General features: G+C 50.4%; 1 protein-coding gene across 4 annotated transcripts in view; it reads right to left on the reverse strand.

The window, feature by feature from the left end:
* Window positions 1–22,775, reverse strand: part of LOC135921356 (collagen alpha-1(XVIII) chain-like) — an 840,088-nt gene that overhangs the window by 20,517 nt on the left and 796,796 nt on the right. For all 4 annotated transcript variants that reach the window (XM_065455691.1, XM_065455690.1, XM_065455689.1 and 1 more), the window contains 3 exons: window positions 22,650–22,688; window positions 22,118–22,183; window positions 1,458–1,652 (listed from right to left, as the gene is read on the reverse strand). In XM_065455691.1, coding sequence (XP_065311763.1) covers window positions 1,458–1,652; window positions 22,118–22,183; window positions 22,650–22,688 — 300 coding nt within the window. The remainder of the gene's footprint in view (window positions 1–1,457; window positions 1,653–22,117; window positions 22,184–22,649; window positions 22,689–22,775) is intronic.

The raw sequence follows: 22,775 nt of genomic DNA on the forward strand, positions 1-22,775 counted from the left end.
GGGGCTGGTGGTGTTTATAGTGGTGTTGGTAGCTACAGCCCGGTTTAGCCTCATGACAGAGGCTGAACAATGATCAGCCTCAGCATCGCTTGTATTGTGTCTATAGGCAAGACCACTACACCTCCAACAAAACAAGGCTGGTTTGGAGCATAAGAAGGCATGAAACTTCCTTAACGCCTGTGAGGAACCCTTCTAGAAAAGCACATTATGAACTTGGGTTTTTCATTAAAATAGCTAGTTGCTTTTTCAACCTATACAAGAAGTTGAATTAGCATTTCATTTAATTTCTATAAAAGTTGTTAGGAAACATTGATCGGCTTACCAACGAACGAAACTCAGATATACGCATACGCATGAAACTTATGTGAAATGAGCGTTGTGTAAATGCTCTTTTTTGCTGCTCACAGTACCCAATCAGCTACATTATATATTTATTAAATGTTGCCGCATCTCCGAGTTCCAACGACAGTGACTCCTTCCACGCATCATTGTATAGATGGAAAGCTTCAGAGTTCCTGCACAAACTTATGGAGGAACGGGCAGAAGACAGTCTTGCTGTCATCATTGAAGTGACTTCCACAGCACAAAAAATAACATGGACGGCAGAGAAGCACACATCAACAGCACTGTCCATGTCAGTCTTTCTGTGCTCTGGTTTTTAGTGTTCTTCAAATACAGGCGATCGGAATTCCAGGAGTAGACCGGGAAACTAACACGTTAAACTATAGTTCCTAATAGATTTGCGCGTTTTCTGGCCATTCTATAGCACAGCCTTCAGCACACTCTTTCAGAGCACGTGAGTGAAATCTGCCCAGAAACACGTTTGCGCCGTCTTATGTAGACCACTGGTTCGAGGTGACTTTGGTAACTTGTTCTTAGTGGTCGGCCACATGGAATGTCAGTGCTTCTTGTGCTGACCGCTCTGCCATAAGAGTCACGAATCTACGAGACCAGAGACACTGCCGTAGATTAAGGGCTTTTCGCAGCACCTGAAAAAGGTGGCATCAGAGTGCGGAAACGTGGTGCGCCTGTTTTTATCTCTGCCACTAAAAAGCTGGACCGCACGTGCCCCGTTGTTATTGGGCGCAACACCGATTGCGCCTGCACAGAGAAACACGGAGCAAAGCTTTGTACTCTGAACAAGCGTTAGATGGGACACCCTATATATTGCATCCGAATTGCATCTAATCAGCACGGTGCGGCGTCAATTACGCAGTCATTATACGGGAAAAAGGTCTAATTAATTCACATCACTGAGTTACGCAGAATTGCTACTGAAAGCCGTAAAGTAATAATGCGGTAATTCAGTGCCGTCTCGTCATATTTCTCCAACCTGTGGACATGACAGAAAATAGCCACAAGAATGATGAATAGCATGCAGCTCAGTGAGCACAATTAAGGGTAAATGTGAGCGACTACGCTCGTCTGTCGAGCAGCGGATGGTAGCTGGTGCGTACCTTGAGATTGACCAGCGGCAGGTCGGCGTCCTTGGCCCGAACGATACTGTCCAGGTTCTGAACCCGCGACGCCAGCAGGGCGCGGAACGTTCCCCGCAGATGCGCCTGCCGGGACTGGCGGTAGCATTCGTAGTCGGCGCCCCGCACCCCGTGCAGGTCGCCCGTCCATGGCTGGTTCAGTGCCGCCACGCGAAGCTGCGGCCACACAAAGTCAAAGGCTCGAAATACGCTGCCCGCGAATAAAGCCTGCTGCCTATACAACAGAAATATTTTTTTTGCTCCTTAATTTTTCCGCACAGCTCCCAAAGAGGTATTAATCATCGCCGGTACATAGTGCGATTCCACCTTTTCAAGACCAGATCGACTTCAGGTGGACATTACTAGCTGAACAAAACACAATGTTAAGTTGGCTAATAACGAACTTCCATCTAAATGACATCTCAGTGAAGCAGTTCAGGGAACGTGTCGACAATGCCGAACCGAAGGCAATCGCTAATGCAGTGGTCGCCTTTAATTCGGCAATGTAGTCATATATACTTAGAAAAAATCGCCCGCGTGGTTGCTCAGTGGCTATGGTGTTGGGCTGCAGAGCACGAGGTCGCGGGATCGAATCCCGGCCACGGCGGCCGCATTTAGATGGAGGCGAAAACACCTGTATGCTTGGATTTAGGTGCACGTTAAAGAACCCCAGGTGGTCGAAATTTCCGGAGCCTTCCACTACGGCGTGCCTCATAATCAGAAAGTGCTTTTGGCACGTAAAACCACATAATTAATTTTTTTCCTAAGAAAAAATCCTGGGAATGGCTACTTTTTTTTAGAAATGCCTTTCCTCGAAGTGTCCTACGAAACACGCTGACATTTCAGCGAACGTTTCCGCAAAAAGCTTCTAGCGAGGAATGTCGGGAAAAAAACCAACTTAAAATTTATTGTAGTGCGCTGCAAATTTTCGATAAATATAACTCAGAATCTCAAACACCCCAACCTGCGAGACCTCAATGGTCTCCGGGAAAACTCAACGGAAACCCGAATTCTTGCATCCTGATCCTAGCCGACGTCATCCCGAGGTGCTCCAATGTCACTGCTGCTATAGCCTTTTTCGTGTGTTTGTTTCTTCTGTAAAGCACCGGAACTGCATAATAAACATTGGTTGTCGTCTGGCGCCACACAGGTTCTTTGTTTTTTCACATGAGTTTCTTCATCTACCCTGGCCCCTTCTCCTGATGAAGGGTAGCCAACCTGGACGGGTATTTACAATTTCTAGTAGGTACAGCGGGGCGTGGCACTTGCGGAGACGACGTACGTTTGCGCGCATGCGAGAGTGGAAATTTGGAGACTTTCGCTCCTAGAATATATCACTCTGCCTAGGCACTACTGAGGAGTTTTTTAGCGCGTGTTGTATGCGTTTGTCCCTAGGCGTGCCGGCAGAAGTCGAGGGGCACGCTAGTGCTGCAATTATTCTCGCGAGTTGGCGACTGGACGTAATTACATATATGCAATCGTGTTTTTTTACTAATTGAAACAACGTGTCATTATTTCGCATTATTGGTGGCATCTACAGGACACCAAAGGGGCAGCGGGGTCATCTAAGCTAGAAACCGGACTGGTCCGTAGGTTGGGGCTCGCCGAAGCCCAACCCACGGGGTAGCGGGGGGGATCAAAGTTGGAACCTGGACTGGTCCGTGGGTTGGGGCTCACCGAAGCCCAACCCACGGGGTAGCGGGGGGATGAAAGCTGGAACCCGGACTGGTCCGTGGGTTGGGGCTCGCCGAAGCCCAACCCACGCGGTAGCGGAGGGATCAAAGCTGGAAGCCAGACTGGTCCGTGGGCTGGGGCTCGCCGAAGCCCAACCCATGGGGTAGTGGGGGGATGAAAGCTGGAACCCGGACTGGCATCCGAAGCCCAACCCACGGGGTAGCGGGGGGATCAAAGCTGGAAGCCGGACTGGTCCGTGGGTTGGGACTGGCCGAAGCCCAACCTACGGACCAGGCTGGGTTCGAGCTTTGATCCCGCCACAACCCCTTGGGTGCCCTGGAGATCCTGCGCCGCCTGCTTTATTATAACGTCACGTGCTCTCCTGAGGCCTCCGTTTGCCGGTTACATGTGCCCTCCTGGAGCAGTACAGATATCAGAATCAGACGATATCAGAATATCGTCTTCTCTGATCCAAACCACCCTCTTTCTCTCTCTTAACGTTATGCCTAGCAATCTTCGTTCCATTGCTCTTTGCACCGTCCTTAATTTATTCTCAAGCTTCTTTCTCAGTCCCCAAGTCTCTGCCCCATATGCCAGCACTGGAAAAAATGCATTGGTCGTACACCTTCCTTTTCAATGATGATGGTAAGCTTCCAGTCAGGAGCTGACAATGTCTGCCGTATGCGATCCAACCCACTTTTATTCTTCTATTAATTTCCTTGTGATGATCAGGGTTCCCTGCGATTATTTCACCTAGGTAAACGTGCCCCTTCATAGACTCTAGAGGCTGACTGGTGATCCTGAAGTCTTGTTCCTTTGCCCGGCTATTTATCATTATCTTTGTCTTCTGCATATTAATATTCAACCCAACTCTTGCACTCCCTCTGTTGAAATCCTTAATCATTTGTTGTAAGTCGTCTGCATTGTTGCTGAATAGAACAATGTCACTGACAAACCTAAGTTTGCTGAGATATTTGCCGTCGATCCTTACTCCTAAGCCTTTCCAGTTTAATAGCTTGAATACTTCTTCCAAGCACGCAGTGAATAACATTACAGAGATTGTGTCTTCCTGTCTGACCCCTTTCCTTATAGGTATTCTCCTGCTTTTCATGGGGAGATTTAAGGTAGCTGTGGAACCTCTCTATATTTTCCAAGGTACTAAGCAAAGCGTTCTGTGCTCCTTGAATACGTAATGCCTCTATGCCTGCTGGTATCTCTACGGAATCAAATGCCTTTTTGTAATCTACGAAAGCCATATAGAGAGGCTTATTGTACTCTCCGGATTTCTCGACAACCTGATTAATGACATGGTTGTGGTCCAATGTAGAATATCCCTTCCTGAAGCCAGCCTGTTCCCTTGGATGACTAAAGTCCAGTGTTGCCTGTATTCTATTGGAGATAAGTTTGGTAAATATTTTATATAATGCTGGAAGTAAGCTAATGGGCCCATAATTTTTCAATTCTTTAACGCCTCTCTCTGGTGACAATCTGGTGTCCGATAACGCACAACTGAACTCGGCACTGTTCGGTGCACTTGTGTTCTCGAGTTCAGCCTATCTCCAACGTTGCCACCGAGGGAGAAAATCTAACGCGTGCACGACTTGGTGTTCGGCTGCGGAATGCCATTGCCACTGATTTACCCCGGCGGGCAACGTACAGGTCGCGTAAACAAGGATCAATTGTTGTATGGGCAGCTATAGAAACGAAACCGGCCATGGTGGCCGCATTTATATGGGGGCGAAATGTGAAAACACCCGTGTATTTAGATTTACGTGCACCTTAAAGAAACCCAGGTGGACAAAATTTCCGGAGTCATCCACTACGGCGTGCCTCATAATCAGAAAGTGGTTTTGGCGCGTAAAACCGCATAATGTTTATAGAAACGAAGCAATGTCATGCAAGGCATAGCAGTCAGCAAAAGTCCACGGCTGATATCCTTGCCGAAGCGAATACAGAGCGAGTCCCTGCGCGCGCACAGCCAGGAGGCGTGAACGCGGGCACCGCTGGTGGCTCCGCCTTGTAGCGGCGTGCGTCAACGCACCAGAACGTGGGCTCCGTCGAACGGTAGTTGCTTTCACATCATTCCTCCCTGTTCTACGGGAAGCCGAAAGGTGTGAAGTCAGTGAAAGCCTTGTTCGTCTGAACAAAATACCCTTTTCGAACGAAATACCATTTAAATGTGCGTTGAAATCAAAGACTTAATCAGAAGTTTTTATAGTACATTGGAAAATAATGCATACACACTTAAGGGCGTTTTCTTGTCGCACTGGTAACATCCTTACCGTTAGGGCCTTACAAAAATTTCTCGAGAACGACAACGGAGCTCTCACTAGACGTGCGATGACAAACGACGCAGTCAAAAACTATGTAATCATTATGACAGCCTTGGCCGCACACAAATAGATCCGACAGAAGAGTTTCATATCTCTGCCTATAAAATTCTTTTGTCCGACATCTCTCTGCTCCCAAAACTGTCAGAATGATTACATAGTTTCTGACTGCGTCGTTTGTCATCGCACGTCTATTGAGAGCTCCGTTGTCGTTCTCGAGAAATTTTTGTAAGGCCCTAACGGTAAGGATGTTACCAGTGCGACAAGAAAACGCCTTTAAGCGTGTAAGCATTTTTTAGTCTAGATGTACGCTGTAAGTAAGCTGCACCTTAAAAATAAAATTCCTCATTGCTGGCATCGGGACTCAACAATTCCGCCACGATGTTTACGGGTGCCGCCTTTGCTTGGATTATCTGCTATATGCTCGGCGGTGCATGCGCCGTGTGACTGGTACAACGCCACACTCAGTTTCATCACGGCTGCAGCGCCAGACGCGCAGCAGCACGAATCGACAAATGCAGCACCATGGCACGGGCCGGAAACGCGCGTGCAAAAACAAGCGTGGCTGTCGTTTATATATTACGTTGCTTGCACCATCATAGCTCAAAACACTTTTTTTTTCTTAATTCTTTCTTAGAGATGCACTGCTGAACGCGCTTTTTTTTTCGTACAAAGAATCTAAAAGATGGAAGCTCCTGTCGTTAACAGTAAAAAGCAGTTTCTCCCAACGCATTTGAAATGACGATAGCTAGACAGGTTTGAAAAGAAAGGCAAAGCCTGGCCACTCGAGGTGCTACAGTTTGGCTTAGAGTGTGACTGCCAAATACCCATGTACACTAAGGCGTACGCTGTGGCAAGAAAACATTAGGACGTTGACAGTTCATAAAATTAAAAAAAAGGAGTTGATAATTGATGCAGGGTTATACCGACGAGAATGGCCGAAAATATTCGCTTTAGCACTTTACAAAAATGTCATGTAAGCAGTAAATCCAACCAACTGCTCAAATGTAGTCAGAATTCAAAGACCACAGATTGAGGACCACATGGGCTGATCATGTTGATATGACGCACAAACAAAACCAGTTACGTTGAAGGCGCGGTACATACAGCATTGTTTAGTTCGTCCGCCTGCTTCTTTAACCAAAAGTCTTATTATATACAATCCAATATGTATGAAAACTATCGCAATGCAAGCACAGTGCAGCTGTGCTGATCTAGAGGACGACCGGACTACAGGACCTCAACTGAACAAAGGGTCGTGTCTGTGTTATCACATAGGCGCCACTTTGTGCACGATTATGTGTTTTTAGACGATAAGGTTCCTATAGCAGGATAAAGCAACGTAGTCAAGGAACATTTAACATATGCGTGCAGAAGAACGCAACCTCATCTTACCTTTCTTTTAATCTGGTTTCCATTTGCAAAAGAAAGAGTAGAGACAAAAAAGTGTAAGACAATGCAGCAAATGAGAAATATTCATGATTCATTCAGAACACATGACTGCACAATGAACATACGAGAAGCAGCGTTGCGGAACGTTAGAACTGTGTAACCTTAAAAGCACAAGTAACTCCGAAAGAGTGCACAATTTACAAAGGGCATAGATATACCAGGTCATTTTTTTATGCGGAACATTTCTAGTAAGAGAAACTTTAATATGTAGGCCCTTGCAGTTATTCCAGACATGTTATAGGTCGCTTGGCCGACATTAGCAGCAAGCGAGATTTCTGCGGTAATTTTGCTAATTACCTCTAGCGTGATACCTAATCTTTAATTATTAACTTCAGCGTATATCTTGTAATCGTAAAATTGAAGCCGACGAGTAATGACTCCAAGTCATTAAGTGAGGAGCGAAGCTGACGACTATCCGCTACAATTTCGCAATTGCATCATGTGCCCTATAGAATTAATAATCGCAGTGAATTCGCACATTTTCTGTGATTAGCTAAACTTTCATTGACACTTTTGTTGCTGCTAATGCTCACCTAGCCACTTGGACTGTCTGCAAAAACGACAAGGGACTAGGCATTACCGTTAAAAAAATTGCCTCCAGGCCATGCTATGAACGTGATTGGACAATGAAAGCTGCAAACGATAACTAGGACGAGTACCCATGTCGACGTAGGTTGAAATCGTTCACGTGGCGACATTCACATCCAGTTTACCTAATTGTTTTAAGACGTCTTGACGGCCTGCGGCATGGCTTGCGACGCTACTTCGCGCACCTGCCTACAAAGAATGGACCAGAGAAAAATAGATATTCGCGCGCCTCGTATTATTACGGTTGGCGTCTAGCACCTCGTGCAAAATGGATTCTCGACCACCATGCCTCACCGAAACGAAGTGTGATTTCCTAGTTCGCCATAGTTGTCTCGTGTATATGCTGGTCTGGCGGACGCCCCGCAGTGTATACAGGCCCCTTTTTTGTGTGTGCGACCTTAGAGGGAACCTTTCCTCGAACTGTCAAGCTCTACAGGACAGCTTCCGCGAACCAACAACTCACAAAAGAGAAGAATAAGCATCTACAATCCCGGACCTGAGGCTTGGTATCTACGGAGGCGGGACGCGCTTTCCTTGCTGCAGGCTTGGTATCTACGCATGCGGGACGCCCATCCACAAACCAGGCTCTGTGCCTGTCACGTGACGTCGACGGGAGCAAGACCCCTCCCACGATTTTCGAGAGCCCATTTAAGGGGCTCAGAAATGTACTTTTCGATTACTTTATTCTGTTCTTCTCATCTTTCATTAACTTTTGAATAAACCGTGCAATTTTCGAACTAGAAGTCGTCTCGCCCTTGCCTGGTCACCGTGGTCTACCAGATGCCTGCAGCCCACCGACACCACCACGATACCGATTAGTAACGTTGCTCGAGCTTCGATACAGAGGCGTCGCTACAACTCGGAAGCAGTACGATACGCTACCCTGCAGTACGCAACAAATTGGCTGGCAGCGACTGGGATACGCTACCCTGGAGACCTCAACTTGGACGACATCTACGAGATCTTAGCCTCTACGTCCTGGTGACAACGTTCAGAAGAAAGGTGTCTGGATTCATGACTGCATATGGTGAGTGCATGGCTTTTCTTCACTAAGATATCACTTGGCTTTACGTATTTTTTGGACAGTATAGTGTAGTGATTTTTCTTTAACCATTGACGGAAGTTTACAGTACGTCGAGGTTGTTACAAGTGAAGAGTTAGCAGCACTAAGGGCAGCCATGAACTTGAGGACACTAAAGAAGCCGGAATTGTTGAGCTTGGCGAGAAAGTTGGGCCTCCAAATTGCCGAATCAAAGAGAAAGCCGGAGATCATAGAGGTGATCGAAGCGACCGGGAGAGACGGCGATCAACTGTAAGGAATACCTAGAGAGCATTGCGGATAAACAAGAGCGTAAGCGCCTAGATACAAAAGGAGAGCGCGAGCGGGCAGCAAATGAGGCCAAAGACGAGCGCAATCTCGAAATGAAGTGCCTAGAGATTGAGCTCCTGAAAGCTCAATATACGGAAAGACTTGGCACAAAATCACGCGAAAGCGAGCGCAGAATGACAGACTTGATGGCACCCTACGCAGTAGGAGGGGACATAGGTCTTTCTCTGGTGCAGTGTGAGCGCACGTGTGAGAAGGCAAAATTCACGAGAAAACGTGGCCGTAACGTTTGCTTGCGTAACTGCCACATGAAGTAGCTGATATCATTGCCCGCATGGGAAAAGAAGCAGAGAACATCGATGAAGTCACAGCGAATGCGCTTAAAAAGTATAGATTATCAGCAGAAGCATTCAGGCGAAAATTCAGGGAAGTCGAGAAGACCAAAAGTGAGTCATACTTAGATCTTGCATACACCTTGGAGGTAAACCTGAAAGAATGGCTCAGAGAAGAGGGTTCACTCGGCGACGCCGAAAAGACAATGCAGTGCGTTGCTTTAGAACAGTTCTACGGCCGGTTGCCAGTAAACATCAAATATTGGCTTCAGGATAGGCCATGCGTAGACACTATCGCAAGAGCGGCCAATCTCGCTGAGGAGTACGTAACTCGCCGTGCGTTCGAAGGCACCGAAGCTCCTAAGAAGGACGGGAATAAATACAGACCCGACAAGACAGAGAGATGGTCGAAGTCGAATCAGTATAAATCAAAGGAAAGGTCAGATTCGGTGAAAAATAGTTACGAGGACACCGAAGGAAAGGAGGAGTCACCCAAACGGAGGGCAGAAAGGCAAGAAAAAAGCTTTCGAGGCAAAGAAACCAGTAGTTTGCTACAACTGCCAGCAAACGGGGCATATCTCCGTGGGATGCACAAACCCCCAACTAGTGTTGATGTCACTAAGTAGTAACGAGGAAAATCTGAAATTGCTAGAACCGTACATTCGAGACCTATGGTTAACGGCAAACCGTGTAGGGTGCTTCGCGACACGGCAGCCACAATGGACGTGCTGCACCCGTCATACGTGGAGGAAGGCCAGTTCACGGGCGAATGTCCTTCGATAAGACAAGCAGTAGAGGCCTCAAGTATTTGTGTTCCTGTGACAAAGATTCGTATCGAAGGCCCTTTTGGAGTACAGGACACTGAAGCTGCCATCTCGGCACATCTTCCGCCACAATATCCATATTTGTTTTCTAACAAATCTGAGTATTTGCTGCGACACAGGGGAACCGGGTTTAGTGAAGGGATAGTGCAAGCGCTAACTCGTTCCAAGGAAAGGGAGCTCGCGGCCAAAGCAGTGTACGAATGTCCAATGGTGGAGGAAAAAGGTTTGATGGAAGATTCGTTAACCAGCACTAAAGAGGACAGCCATAGGAGATAGTGCGGAAGGTACACAAGGTAATGAAGAGGTCAGGCAAGCGCCGGAGCCTGAGATGTGTCGAGAGGCAGAAAGCAGGAGAAAGTTAGTGAACGTAAGTCCTGCCACAATGATTGTTCAGCAGGAAATGCGTAAGGCACAAAGCAATGCTAAGGATTACCATGACAGGATGGCTCGGACGCGACGCTTTGAAGTTGGGGAAAGCGTAATGATCCTGAAACCCTCATTGAAAAACAAACTAGAGGTTCATTGGTAAGGACCGGTTGACACAATTCAAAAATTATCTGAAACAAACTACGTAATCATGATACCGGGAAAACGAATGACACTACATATGTACCACAGTAATCTACTTAAACTCTACCGGCAGAGGGAGGCCATTGTGAACATGTCCCTTAACAAACCTGAGGAGATGATTGTCTACTTTCCGTAGTTAACATCAGTAACGCAGGCAAAAGGCCTTCACGAGACCATTGACAAGCTAATAGAGCAGGCGGAGTTGACTCCCAATCAAAGGGCCGAACTGAGGGAACTTGTGTTTGAATTTAAAGACGTATTTTCAGACACACCGGGCAGGACCACTGCGATCGTTCACGACATCGAGTTAACCTCTTCGGACCCAGTTCGTTCGGAAGCTTATCGCGTTTCACCTCGTCAACGTCTAGTCATGGCCGCTGAAGTAAACAAGATGTTAGAGATAAGTGTAATCGAACCGGGAGAGAGTGATTATACCTCACCTCTTGGTTGAGGTCCCAGGAATGTAGCCACGACCGTGTATCCACTACCTCAGGCTCAATTTAATCACGAGGGACCAGACTGATCCAAAAGCGCCTATCGAGGAAAGGCTTGAGAAAGTGAGCAGTGCTAATTTCATCTCTACGCTTGATTTAGTCAGAGGGGACTGACAGGTTCCGTTGACCGAAAGGGCAAGCAGGCTTGCGGCATTTGTTTCCCCGATGGGAACCTTTCGGCCGAAAGTCCTGAGCTTTGGATTGAAGAATGCATCATGTTGCTTCTCTATCCTTATGGATCACGTACTACGAGGAATGGAGGACTTTGCACTTCCGTATTTCGATGAGATAGCAATCTTTTCTTCATCATGGGTGTACCATATGCAACATTTGCAAACCGTGCTGGGTCGTCTACGAGAGGCCAACATAACTGTCACGGCTCCCAAATGCAAATTAGGGCACGCGGAGGTAGCTTATCTAGGTCATGTAATAGGGCAAGGCCATCGTCAGCCTTCCGAGGTTAAACTGACCGCAATAGACAACTTCCCGCCACCACGCACCTAGCGGATATCAGGTCATTCCTTGGTTTGGCGGGTTATTACCGAAGATATATCCCACGTTATTCCGAGATTGCGAGTTATTTAACGGATGCCCTCAGAAAAACAGAACCACAAACGGTAAAGTGGTATGACGCAAAAGAAAAGGTCTTTAGTATGCTGAAGAAAGCACTAACGAGTCATCCAGTGTGATGCCAGCGACAGGGGTATGGGGGTGGTGCTTTATCAAAATAGAGATGACGAGAACGAACAGCCTGTACTGTACGCCAGTAGAAAGCTTTTAGTTTGTGAGGAAGCATACAGTGCATCAGAAAAGGAATGCGCCTGCGTAGTATGGGCGGTGCAGAAGCTAGCTTGCTGTATCGCTGGTTCAAGGTTCACCATAGAGACTGACCGCTGTCCCCTCACATGGCTGCAGTCCGTTGCGACGAGAAACGGTCGTCTTTTGCGCTGGAGCTTGGCTCTTCCAAAGTACACCTTCGATATTTGCTACAAGAAAGGTAAGCCTAATGGCAATGCCGACTGTCTGAGTGGTTGCCCCTAGAGTAATGAAAGCCTCATGCTCACCCGGGTTTGCGCGGCATTTTTACGTTCGTTCATGTGTTTTTTTTTTCGCGAAGTTGTACTCGATTGTTAGCTGATTTTAATAACCATGTCTTAACGCTTTCAAGAACTGGCTGGTTTTAGTGTTCAGGGGGGGAGGACGCGCGAAAGGAATGGGAAAGCAGTGCAGGGTTTTCTTTCTTTTTGTAAAGCCTGGTGTATCTTGGAGGAGGCTGGCCTTGTGCTCGCTGCTTTGCGGTTGTGGTTCCAGCACTGTTCTGGGGTGATTGCTTGCCCAAACAGGAGACGAAAAGTTGCGAGACCTGTTTGCGAGTCTAGTTTCACCAGACCAGAGCAGGAAGAAAAGACACAAGAGCGCCACGATGACTAATGAACGACTCCCAGGAATCTACCAGCCGCGAACCAAGGGTTCGTCACCCCTGAGGTGAATTCTACTACTGACACGCCGATTCCTCGCACAGTGGCTGCTGGCCCCTACGCGTCGGGATCTTCCTCCCCCGGCGGAGATGATGCGCAAAATTGATTCTCGACCACCATGCCTTATCGAAAAGAAGTGTGACTTCCTAATTCGCCGTGGTTGCCTCGAGTGGAGTGTATGCCGGTCTGGCATACACTCGCAGTGTATACACCCCGCAGTGTTTACAGGCCCCTTTTGTGTGTGTGCGACTTTAGAGGGACCCTTTCCTCGAACTGTCAAGCTCTACAGGAGAACTTCCGCGAACCAGCAACGCGCAAAAAAGAAGGATAAGCGTCTACAATCCCGGACTTGCGGCTTGGTGTCTATGGAGGTATGACATCTAGGGAGGCGGGATGCTCTTTCCTTGCTGCAGGCTTGGTATCTGCGGAGGCGGGACGCCCATCCACAAACCAGACTCTGTGCCTATCACGTGACGTCGACGGGAGCAAGGTCCCTCCCACGATTTTAGAGAGCCTATTTAAGGGGCTCCGAAATGTACTTTTAGATCACTTCATTCTCTTCTCATCTTTCACCAACCTTTGAATAAACCGTGCACGTTTCGTACTAGAAATCATCTCGTCCTTGCCTGGTCACCATGGTCTCCCGGATGCCTGCAGCCCACCGACTACGCCACGCTACCCAATAGTAATGTCGGTCGAGCTTCGATAAAGAGGCGTCGCTACAACTCGGAAGCTCTACGATACGCTACCCTGGAGTACGCAACAGTATGTACGCCGCTCTTCAGGAGCCCTTACTACACGTGGCCTTCCCAATAGCACTGCCAAAAGCGAAAACAACAGCGTACTTAGAATTAGGTGCATGTTAAAGGACCTCGGGTGGTGTCCAAATCAATCCGGAGCCCCCCCCCCCCCCCGCTCCCACTACGGCGTGCCGCGCAATAAGATCGTAGTTGTGATCCATTAACACCCCCCCCCTAATTAGTTAAACACTAGCACTGCCGCAACACGGATCAGCTGCTAGGCGGTTATTTCTTTACTTACGAATGTTTAGTTACGTCACTGACTGCGTCGTATGCTAGTCAAGCTGCCTTTCATCTTAAAAAGAAAACAGTGCGAAAAAGACGCTTGTGTTTGTCGTTTCTTTGCTCGCCCACGTCTTTTTCGCGCTGGTTTTTACAGCGACGCTGTATATGGCTAATTTCCAGCGAATTGATGTCCGTAGACGAAAAACCGTTGGCGGTCCCGAAGGTAGTGCATATGTAGGGGGGTATGAGCCATCAATGATGACAGTTTTCTGCCGACGTTACGCCACGAAGAAGCCGGGATCCTTGCCAAAGACAGACAGACAGATAGACAAGAAACTTTAATTGGTCCTAAGGGACTACCGTGTCGTAGTCGCGGGCCGCACCTGCGCCGGGGGCGGCAGACCGTGATCTTCAGCCCTGTCGCAGGCCCTTTGGACAGCCCGAAGCTGGACTTGAAGGTCGTTGCTCTGGACGGCTTCATCCCAGTCTTCTTGCCGGTTTAAAGGCGAGTGGCGCAAAGCAGAACATTGCCACAGCATGTGATTCAAGGTCGACCGTTCCTCGCCGCAGTCTGGGCAGCGGGGATCCACACCCGGATTGTAGTGGCTCAGCCTCGAGCGAGACGGAAAGGAGCCCGTCTGCAGCATTCTCAGCACCGAGGCCTGGGGTCTGCCCAGCTTCGGGTGAGGAGCCGGATACTGTCTGCGTGCCAGCTGGTAATGAGTAGTGATCTCATGGAAAGTAAGCAGCGGGTCCGTGGTTCGGTCGATCCCCTGCTAAGCCGGGCCCCTCGGACTGGCGCGGTTGATGAGACCTCGCGCCTGGTCGTGGGCCAGCTCATTAGGGTTGATCGAGCCGGGGGAGACGTTCCGGCCCATGTGAGCCGGGAACCAAGTGATGACATGACGGGCCGTGCCTGTCTTGCGGGTCCTCAGCACCGCCGCAGCCTCGGCCGAGACAGAGCCGGCGAGAAAGGCCATCGCCGCCGACCTGGAGTCCGTGAAGATATGCGTGCGCCCGGGTTCGCACAGAGCCAGCGCCACTGCGACTTGCTCTGCGACGGACGCCGTCGAACGTTGTATAGACGCCGCATTCAGGATCTTGCCCTGGGGGTCAACCACCGTGGCCACGTACGAGTTTGATCCGGGATACCGAGCCGCGTCGACAAAGGACGAGAGCTCTGGGGTTTGCAGGGCAGTCTTGATGAGTGCTCGGGCTCTGGCTGCGCGCCGGGCCTCGTTGTGTTGTGGATTAACATTCCTCGGGAAGGGGGAGACTCGAAAGGTTTCCCTTTCACTCTGGCAAAGCGGGACGGCGCACGACTCCTCGGCCATGGCTGCCAGACCCGCCATCTCGAGTATTCGGCGGCCGGCCTTGGTGGTAGAGAGGCGAACGATCTGTGCCGTTTTCTGCGCTTCGACGACTTCGCTCAGGGTGTTGTGGACCCCGAGTTGCATCAACTTCTCCGTGCTGGTCGTCATGGGGATGCCGAGGACTCGTTTGATACTCTTCCTCATGAGTGCGTCGATCTTGTTCTCCTCCGAACGTGACCAGTTTAGCGCAGAAGCCACGAAGTTGATATGGCTCATAAGGAAGGCGTGGTAGATCCTTATGAGGTTGGCTTCGCTGATGCCCCCCCTCCTGCTCGTCACTCGCGAAACAAGTCGGAGCATCTTCTCCGTCTTCGCACTCAGGCGCACGATCGTTTGCGCGTTGTTGCCCTTTGCATTGAGGACCAGTCCGAGCACTCTGAGAGAATCCACCCTCTGGATGCGCTGACCCGTCTTCGTTCTGAGTTCGATCGGTACTTGGTCCAGCGTCGTGTCGAACTTGCGGCCTTTTCTGTCGGGTCGATAGAGCAAGAGTTCCGACTTAGTCGGCGAGAGGACCAGTCCCGTCCCCTCGAGGAATTCTTCCGTGACTTGCAAGGCCTCTTGCAGGGCCCGCTCCACCGCTGCGTCCGACCCACCGCCGCACCAGATGGTGATGTCGTCCGCGTAGATAGCGTGATTGAGATTGACGGCCCCGATTCGGTTGAGTCGGACTGATAGGTCTCTCATGGAGATGTTGAAAAGCAGTGGAGATAACACCGCACCCTGCGGTGTGCCGCAGGCTCCCAGCGCGTATCCGTCCGTCTTGACCTGGCCCAATTTGATCGTGGCCTTGCGATCCCTTAGGAAAGAGCTCACGAACGCGTGAAAGCGTTCGCCGAGGTTCAATCTCGTTACAGAGTCGAGGACGTGCTTGTGCTTGACCGTGTCGAAGGCCTTGGCGATGTCCAGCGCCAAGATGCCTCGGACGTCTCTCGTGACCACGTCGACTATCTGCCTCTTGATCAGCAGCATGACCTCTTGAGTGGACAGCGAGGGTCTGAAGCCGACCATATTCGGCGGGAGGAGGTGTCGTTCCTCGACATGCCTCGATATTCTGTTGTGGATGACATGCTCCGCCACCTTGCCCACGCAAGACGTGAGCGAAATGGGTCGCAGGCTGTCCATGGCTGGTGTCTTGCCCGGCTTCGGAATTAGGATCACCGAGGCTTCCTTCCAGGCATCCGGTACGATGCCGGCTTCCCAGACATTGTTTATTTCTTTGGTGAGCAGTTCGATCAAGCCTTCGTCTAAATTTCGAAGGAGTCTATTCGAGATTCCATCCGGCCCGGGCGCCGATCTTCCGTTGAGGCCTTGAAGGGCCGCTCTGACTTCCGAGACGGAGAAGGGGGCGTCGAGCTCCTCGTCTGCCTTGCCGCCATAGGCCGGGTAATCTTCTGGCCCGGACTGCCCGATGGGGAGGTAGCGACGCGCGACTTCGTCCATCACTTCGTTCATAGATGCGCCTTCGCTATTAAGCTTGTGGACCAGCCTATCGATAGCCAGAGTGTGGTTTCTCTTAGACTGGGTGTCGTCCAATAACTGCTTGAGGAGGTTCCACTTGCCTCCCGCACGCATCTGGCCGTCGACGGACGCGCACACTTCGTTCCATTGCTGCTGGCCGAGCTCCTTGCAGTGCGATTCGGTCTCGCGGTTGAGGGTCGCAATCCTCCTCCGGAGGTTGCGATTCAGCTTCTGCGTCTTCCATCTGGCCGTGAGGGAATTCTTCGCTTCGAGCAGGTGCGCCAATCGAGCGTCCATGCGATCGAGCTTGAGGTCTGTTTCGACGGTCCTGGTGACCGCAGCTACATCCTTCTTGAGCTGCGCCACGAGGTCCGCAAACGACTCGTATTTCTCGTGGTCGTCCTTCCTTCTCTTTCGGAAGGCGTCCCAGTCGACTATTTCGAAGGACCTCTGCGGGGCCGCGCTGACCGGTAGGGAGATTTCCACGATGTAGTGGTCACTTCCCAGGTTCTCTTGTAAGTTGTGCCACTCTGCTCCCGGCGCGTTCTTGACGAAGGCCAGATCTGGGGTGGTGTCTCTTGAGACCGAATTTCCCATGCGTGTGGGGTAATGGGGGTCGGTTATCAGTTCTAGGGAGCTGTCAGTCGCTGCCTGCAGGAGTCTGCAGCCTTTGGGAATGCTTCTCACGTAGCCCCAGGCTTCGTGCGGCGCGTTGAAATCTCCAGCCAGAACGAGCGGCGTCTCCCTCGCCTTGGACGATGCCTTGGTTGTTAGGCTGTAGAAGGTCTGCCGGTTGTCCCTAGGCGAGCAGTACACATTGATAACGTAGACGCTGTTCTTGAGCCAACTGTTTGGTATGATCTCGACGAGCAACGCTTCCAGCTTGGTGTTGCCAAGACGGAGATCGTGCTCCTGGAAGGCGCACTTATTTGCAATAAGTATCGCGATGCCCAACCCGTTCTCCGCCAACGAGGAGACAGCTCGGTACCCCTGGAGGGAAATCGTTTCCATTCCCGTTTCCTGTAGCAAAATGACGTGGGGCCTCTCTTGCGGCTCCCGGGCTTTGATGAACTGCACCAGTTGAGGCCTGCGCCTCCGAAAGCTGGCACAGTTCCACTGCCACACGATGAGCTTACTATCCGGTCTGGCCATGGTTGGGCATGTTGGACCGGAGCCGGGCTGAGATGCCATCTTGCTCGTCAGCCCACGACTGCTGGTGGTCTTGTAGCATTTCACTGGACACCGCCTCCGGCCTGGCGGCGTCGCCGTAGTGTACGTCACATCGCTTGGCAAGCTCGTTCTCAAGCAGTTGCACTCGGAGTAGAAGGGCCTGGTTACTCTGTACCAGCTCGGCAAAGGATTTTTGCATGCGGTCCAAGGACCTCTGCATGGCAGCCTCCGCCGTGCTCACGTCCTCAACAGTACCCTGGGAGGAGGTGGCTCTGCGCTTGACCGCTCTTGCTGTGGCCCCTTCTTCCGTAGACATTTGCCTTGGCGCAGCCGCTTGAACGGCGCTGGCGTTTCGGAAGGCCTCAAAGTCGGCCTTCATTCTCCGGATTTCCTCCTTGAGGCTGGCGTTTTCGTTCATCAACTGCGCAATCCTGGGATCATGCGCCCGCTCGCTCTCCTGTGCGGCGGCGTGTTGCGTCCGGCCCGTCTGCTTCGTCTGTTTCACTTTGTCGGCCCAGGTGGCACCTCCTGCGATGCGCACGTTGGACTTGGAGCGGCCCCTAGATTGAGAGCGCCCTCGTTGCACGGAGCGCTCATATGAGCGGGAGCGCGTTCTAGAGCGGGAAAGACTGCGCGAGCGGGAGCGTCCCCTCGAAGAGCTCCTCTTCCGTAGCGCTGACGTCAGTGCCTGGCTCATCTCACGTGCCGCGTTGCCGGCCTTCTTGGCGTCGCCAGTTTTCTTCCGCCGGCGCCTCCGGCGTCTCTGCCTGACGACATACGGCGTTTGGAAGCGTTGCGCGCACTTACGATCAGCCGTTGGGTGAGGGCCGCCGCATATGCCGCATTTCGCCTCACACTGGTGGCCTTCAGTGGGGGATGTGGCTCCGCATCCCCTGCACTTCTTCACACTCGGGGTCGGACATACATCGGCCCTGTGGCCCAGTTCCCCACAACCGTAGCACACATCAACTTGCCTTCTGTATAGAGAGCAGGGCAGCATGCCTGCTCCACACATGACAAAGTTCGGCACCCTCAGTCCGTCGAATAGGACGATAACCGTAGTGGTGGTCTTGATGCGACGCACCTCCAACGCGGTGGGGTTCCGCCGGTGTACGATCATTGCGCGGAGCTGAGCGTGGGTGAACTCGACGTCGACGCCTCTCACAACACCCTTGCATGTATTGTCCGAGGCGGCCATGTACGCGGCCACTTCAAAGACCCCTTCGCGCAGGTGTATCTGTTGAACCATTGCGTAAGCACGCGCGTTCCTTTCTTCTGGTGTTGAGACGACGTAGATGTTTTGCACGCTATTTGGGCAGACGATGTCTTCGCCAACCTCGTCGGGTGAAAGCGCCGCCGCCATAGCCAGCGCCTGTGCCACTCTAATAGTGCTTATCTTTTTCACGTCGAGGCCACCCCTTGGCCTAACGATGACTCGAATATGGTCCCGTGGCAGTCTCGGGAGCCTTGAGGCTGCGGCTAGCTTCTTCAGAGCGTTCCGCTGGGCTGCCGTGCGGCGGCCGCCCCTGCCGCCTCCCTGCTTTACCGGGCCCGGCGTCGACTTGGAAGTGTCTTGCCTTGCCTTCTTAGTCTTGCCCGTTGCCGTGGTCCAGCCGGGGCACCTTGCTTCTTCGGGGGTGATTGCCACCCCCTCCACCATCTCGACTTCGGGCATGATGCCCCACCACCCCGGAGTTAGGCCAAGGCCTAGCCCGTACTCCTCACCGGCGTTGACCCGTTAGGGTTAGCTCCGCCCGGCGTGGCGAAAAGTTCAAGGTCGTATAAACGTTCCAGAAAAGCACCTACCGATATTAATCCGGTATCGGCTTGATCCCCGCAACAAACTGCGTCGAATGATGCACAGTGTTCAAGCGTTTTCGCGTACTGCACCACCGAAAACATTTAGGAAACGGGAGCCGATGTTTGCGCGTCCGCACTTCTCGGCGCCCCCTGGCGATCTCCCCTTGCCAAAGACAGCTTCGCTGTGAAAGAAAGCGGTCAGGGAACCTCACATGCAGTCGCCTTGATCACAGGGCCGCACCCCAAAAGAGCGCATCTCCTCAAGCGCTATTAATAAATATAAATGTATATGCAAATGTAGATATAAATCAATGTTTTCTTCTTCCCCAAGCGCAAGATACATTATAGACTCGGGCGTTACGTTTTTGGACAATCTTGTTCAAAGTGCACTTATTTCCCACTTTGGGTCGTTCGGAGACGGCCACTCTCGTAGCCAGCGAAAGCCGAATCGCACAACTTGCTGGAACGTGCTGAAAATTTTCGATTCATCTCGTAGTACTCACTTTCGGAAGCCGTGCGCTCAATTTGCGCGCACTAACGCGTTCCCTATGTTTCGGTGATTTCTCTATTATGCACTAAGAGAGCATAGAGAACTTTCTATGCTGTCGAACACACAGAGTTTGCTGTGAAGAGCACTGCAACGTGGGTTGTGTTCAAATCAACGGGGCGAAACCACTTCCACGAGGAAAGGGGCTGCTGACGCTTCTCAGTCGTTTGAAAAATCACCGTTTTTCCTGAATAGCCCAGCTTGTTTACTGGTTTGGACTGCTGGACATGCTTGGAATTTCCCTAATATGGTGCGATTACTTCCGAGTGCTAATACCGTTCGGTTTTAATGAATGAACCGTTGTATACAAATGTATACGCTATATTGGATAATAGTTATGAGTCAATTTATTTTAACTATACTCTACAAAACAGGATTGTGAGAACTATTCATTTTTAGAAGGCTAATACATTATGATGTTGTGCCTTTATTCTGCCGTTCGCTACAAAAATATGAATTCGTGGCTGTGCGCATAATAAAAGGCTGCTCAACCTTGATTGGACTTCGTGAAACGTTTCTTACGTAAAAGCGTTTCGATCCTGCCCAGCGTTCGGGCGCCTGTCCCCCAATATATAGATCCTCCTGGTGGCCAGACGACCGCCTTGGCAATGTCCGAACGCGGATGACACTTACGCCACACATATTTTGTGAGTAACGTAACCTGGGGCCCTATAACGTAAAACTATTCCAAAATGTTTTTATTGCAGTCTCCTGACGTCAAATTTGCGTAACTGCCGACGCAAGCATCGGGCGGTCATCCGCAGGGCTATCTGAACAGACCAATCAAACGCTCTCCTCGTTCATAGGAGGTCACTTTTGTTTGCTTGAAAAACGAATAACATTGCCCACAGTGAGCGACTTGTGTTATCTAATTGGCTGACAAGAGGCGAGGAGCACGCTCAAGTGGAGAGGGATTCGATGGGGCCGAGCCACTGCACTGAAAACCGATAACCGGATGAAGAGGGTGGTGCCGGGGTCTGCAATCGGTCCGCTTCCCCTTACTTAGCTTGCGGTGGCTGGTCGAAAATCGCGGCGGCATGCAATGGAAGGTTAAGAATGCCGCTAAAATGGATCCTCAGCAAAGAAAAGTTGGCAGAGCGAGGTAGTAAACGTGCCGAAAGTGCTCGAAAACGTTACACGGCCGCGCAGACACGCTTATTATACAAAAATAAACTCATGCTCTCCGGCAGGTGCGAGTAGCCAGTGCTTGAGCGATAGGCGGCAGTCATGTTTTATTCCTTTCGGAACGGGGCAACCTGCGACTATTCAGAAGAAAATTCAGTTTTGTTCGGCATATTAATGCATCTTTAACGCGTACACGTCACTTTGACGCGGTGAGTTTTCGCGGTTTTGTGACGGCGCGTGACAGGCAGGTGAAGTGGGTGCAACCCGAAAACTTTTGAACAATAGCCGAGGGCTAATGGTGAAAAGGCGTCGAATCAGAAAAAAAAAAACTATTTTGCCTTTGTTCGGTCAAATCATGCATTATCGGTGTGCACACGTCAGATCAGATGGGGAGCTATCGTGGCTTTCGTTACGTGACAGGTGAAGTGGGGGTGGTCCAAAAAAGTTTTTGGCCAATCGCGGAGGATCGATTGCAGAAATGGAATAGAAAAGTTTGGAATAGTTTTATGTTATAGCGCCCCTGACCTTTGATCCCATATGGGAATACCTCGCTTAACAGCTCACAAGGCGCGTGCTCACTTCGTGCGCGTACTGCCGACGCGCTGTTCTTGGCCTCTGTTCTCGCTTACCAGAGGGGAGCAACATTTTTGATTTTTTTTAGATTTTGGAAAGCTTGTATTTGTGAAAGCGGCATGATTTCTTTTAAATGTCGGTACGTACAGCCTATGAGAGAACAGATGCGCGAACGGTGTAAAGAAAGAAGCTATGTACCGAAGCAACTGACGCAGAAAAATTTAAGGCATGTGCCCTTGTCGCTTCCAAGCCATCTGCTTGTCATAGATGTAGCACACTTCGCTATGGTCCTTTGCGAAGGCAGCGAAGACGTAGTACCATGTAGTTCGTGGTAATAAAGAAAGGGCGTGGGGGGAGGCAAAATAAAGCTAAAGTGTAGAAAACTGGATGTAAAACCAATAATAGGTATTGAGTATTATTACTGAAGGAAACGGTGCGGAGCTGGCATGTAGCTGAGCCATTGAACAACGCGCGTAAGTGGTCGAATCGCATCACCTACCTTTGGTACAGATCCGTCGAGTCGCAGACTATCTGGTGGCAACAGCGGCGATGCTGTTGACGTAGTCTGTCGAAGTGAAAAAAGGACGGCGAGGGCACTACATGAGGGGAGACAGCTTGTACAATTCTCAAGGCCACTTGTGAAACAGCTAGCATAATGAAACCAAAAAAGAAATTACGCGTCTATTGTTACTCGCTATTCTTTATTTGAGTCTTCGCAACTGTTACGATGACGAAAATCTTTATAATATACTGTACTCGGATAGCATAGAAACAGAAATATAACAACATAGGAAAAAACTAAGGCAAAGTAATGACGATAGCACAAATGTGGTAGGGAACACTACAGAGACAAAGAAAAAGTGTGAAGAAGTTCTGCCGCACTGACATCTAGGAAGACCGAATGAAGGCGTTTACCTGAGTGAAAATGCAAGCATTCGAAAACCCATGCATTCAAAAGTGCCTCTTTTGTTTCGTTGCCGGCCTCCTAGCGCACAATAAACGGAATGGGAAGCATAAAGTGGGGCAAATACCATTGTCGTCTTCTTGGGTAGCTGTACCAGAGATCCGAGCTGCAAAGGAAAGAAAAGCTTTGAGCCCCAAGAGGGAGAGGGGCTTCGTCTAATCTTTATCTAAAGAGAGTGGAAATCATATAGCAT

The sequence above is a fragment of the Dermacentor albipictus genome, unplaced genomic scaffold (genome assembly GCF_038994185.2).
Source record: "Dermacentor albipictus isolate Rhodes 1998 colony unplaced genomic scaffold, USDA_Dalb.pri_finalv2 scaffold_12, whole genome shotgun sequence".
Taxonomy (NCBI): Eukaryota; Metazoa; Arthropoda; class Arachnida; order Ixodida; family Ixodidae; genus Dermacentor; species Dermacentor albipictus.